At 42.2% G+C, this 1,912-nt stretch overlaps 1 protein-coding gene across 1 annotated transcript; it reads right to left on the bottom strand.

The window, feature by feature from the left end:
* Positions 1-1,034: 1,034 nt before the first annotated feature.
* On the bottom strand, positions 1,035-1,624 carry LOC147901697 (uncharacterized). The gene is made up of 2 exons (XM_087374354.1): positions 1,478-1,624; positions 1,035-1,394 (listed from the first exon to the last, which is right to left on the bottom strand). Exons 1-2 carry the CDS (start codon positions 1,622-1,624, stop codon positions 1,035-1,037), a joined length of 507 nt encoding a protein of 168 aa, XP_087230480.1.
* Positions 1,625-1,912: the final 288 nt, after the last annotated feature.

Below are 1,912 nucleotides of genomic sequence, written 5' to 3'. Positions count from 1 at the left end.
AGCCTTCTCCTCCTCCCAAGTCGCGTGAGCCCACTCCCCAATCTCGTGAGCCCACTCCCAAGTCCCAAGAGCATGAGCCTTCCCCTCCCCATGAGAGGACTCCCCCAATTGAGCAAAAGGTGTTTGAGAACCTCCAGATATTGAGAGGCTTCTGGATAGGGGTCAACAGACTGCAAGAAAGGGCACGATCTTCCCTCTCTCGGTGATAGAGCCCACCATGGACATGGTACCTGTGCCTGTAAACAGGATAAAGCACACATCGAGGAAGCCCCATCCCAAAAGAGGAAAAAGCTTAAGAGATTCATGAGAGGAGGACTCGGAGGAGGATCAGTGCAGAGAAGAGCAGTACAAGAAGTTCAAGGAAGACAAGAGGCCGTGGAACCATGTTTGGGTACATCGACAGCCTCCACCAAGCGTTAGGAAGGCATATAGAGCAAAGCTAGGAGCACGGGCCCTAAGGGAGATCAGACACATGCAGAAGACCATCACAACAACACAAAGCAACTATAGACGCACTTGGTAGACGTGCAAAATAGCGGGCGCATCTATAGGCATTGCTTGAGTAGAGGAATTATGGGTGCATCTAATAGCACGTCTGACAGCTCATCTATTTGCACGTGTATTAACACATCTATTTGTGCGTTTAAACTGAGAAAATATGGGCCCGTCTAACATTGCATTTATCAGCGTGTCTATTTGCACATGTATTAACACGTCTATTTGCGCATCTAAACTGAGAAAATATTGGCCCGTCTAACATTGCGTGTATCAGCGCATCTATTTGCACATGTATTAGGGCATTTATTTGCATGTTTACACTAGGAATTAGACGCATATTTAGATGCAAACCAGAGAATACAAAAAGTGAGATTTTGGTGTACATCATTGCTTTCCAAACATTGCCCATGATTACCAAAGCACATAATTTTAACAAAAACATCAATGCTTTTTTGCAAGCCCACATATACAAGAATTAAGTGAGGTGAGGAGAATGAGACAATATGTAAAATAGTTTTGCCAATACCAATGATGGGCTATGGCTCAATCTCATCCTCAATGAGATCAACCCTTGCCAAACTATCTACTTCAAAATCCAAACAAGTGTTTAGATCTACAAGTACATTCAACCCACTACTACTTGTGCTACTCATGTGCTCATCGAAATCAGCATCACCAATGGTAGGCTCATCCTCACGGGTAATGGCCTCAATATCTGTATCTCCTATCTCATGATCATCCTCCTCTCTCATATCACGGTCATCATCACGTCCATGGCCATGATCATCCTCCATACGCTCCATATTAGTAAATGTATTATACATCACTTTGGAACGTGGCATAATAGGTATGACATGCCACCATCTATTATTATCCACCATTGGTTGATAGACAACCTAATTCAAACACAAATACAATCATGTTATTTTTCTTACATCAAATATTTAAAAGCGAGTATTTTTATATGTGTGTACAGTACCTGTTCACATTGTTGCGGTAGTACTGGTGTGTCCTTCGTACTTTGCCAAAACTTTGTGGAGTCAATAGTTACAAAGCCACATGCATTAGGGCCTCTGTCCACCACGTCCTTAAACCACTTTACACCCACGTCATTTGATTGTTGCATTAGGGCCTCTGTCCACCACGTCCTTAAACCACTTTACATCCAAAACATACACAAAGAAGCATCGAAAGTCAAATTGCTTAATAATATCCTGGATTATGCCACAATAATCATCCATGGCTCCATTGGCTCCCTCATTAAAGCTAGCAATGATGCTGCAATCTTGTGTGTTTCTCTTATCATCAATCCGTTGTGTTCAAAAATGCTTGCCCTCACACCATATAGAATTGAACATAGTGCACTACACCAAGAAAAAATCAATTAAATAAGCAATCTAAATTATTCAAAGCT

Source organism: Dipteris shenzhenensis, chromosome 5, assembly GCF_047967505.1.
Source record: "Dipteris shenzhenensis isolate YYH24624 ecotype China chromosome 5, Dip_SZ_1.0, whole genome shotgun sequence".
Lineage (NCBI taxonomy): Eukaryota > Viridiplantae > Streptophyta > Polypodiopsida > Gleicheniales > Dipteridaceae > Dipteris > Dipteris shenzhenensis.
This window is presented reverse-complemented; position numbering and strand designations above follow the sequence as displayed.

Excerpts from the sequence above, each read along its gene's own strand:
- LOC147901697 (XM_087374354.1), bottom strand. The coding sequence starts at position 1,624 with ATGCAACAATCAAATGACGTGGGTGTAAAGTGGTTTAAGGACGTGGTG. Across the intron at positions 1,395-1,477 it reads TACCGCAACAATGTGAACAG|GTTGTCTATCAACCAATGGT; the intron begins GTACTGTACACA and ends TGTTTGAATTAG.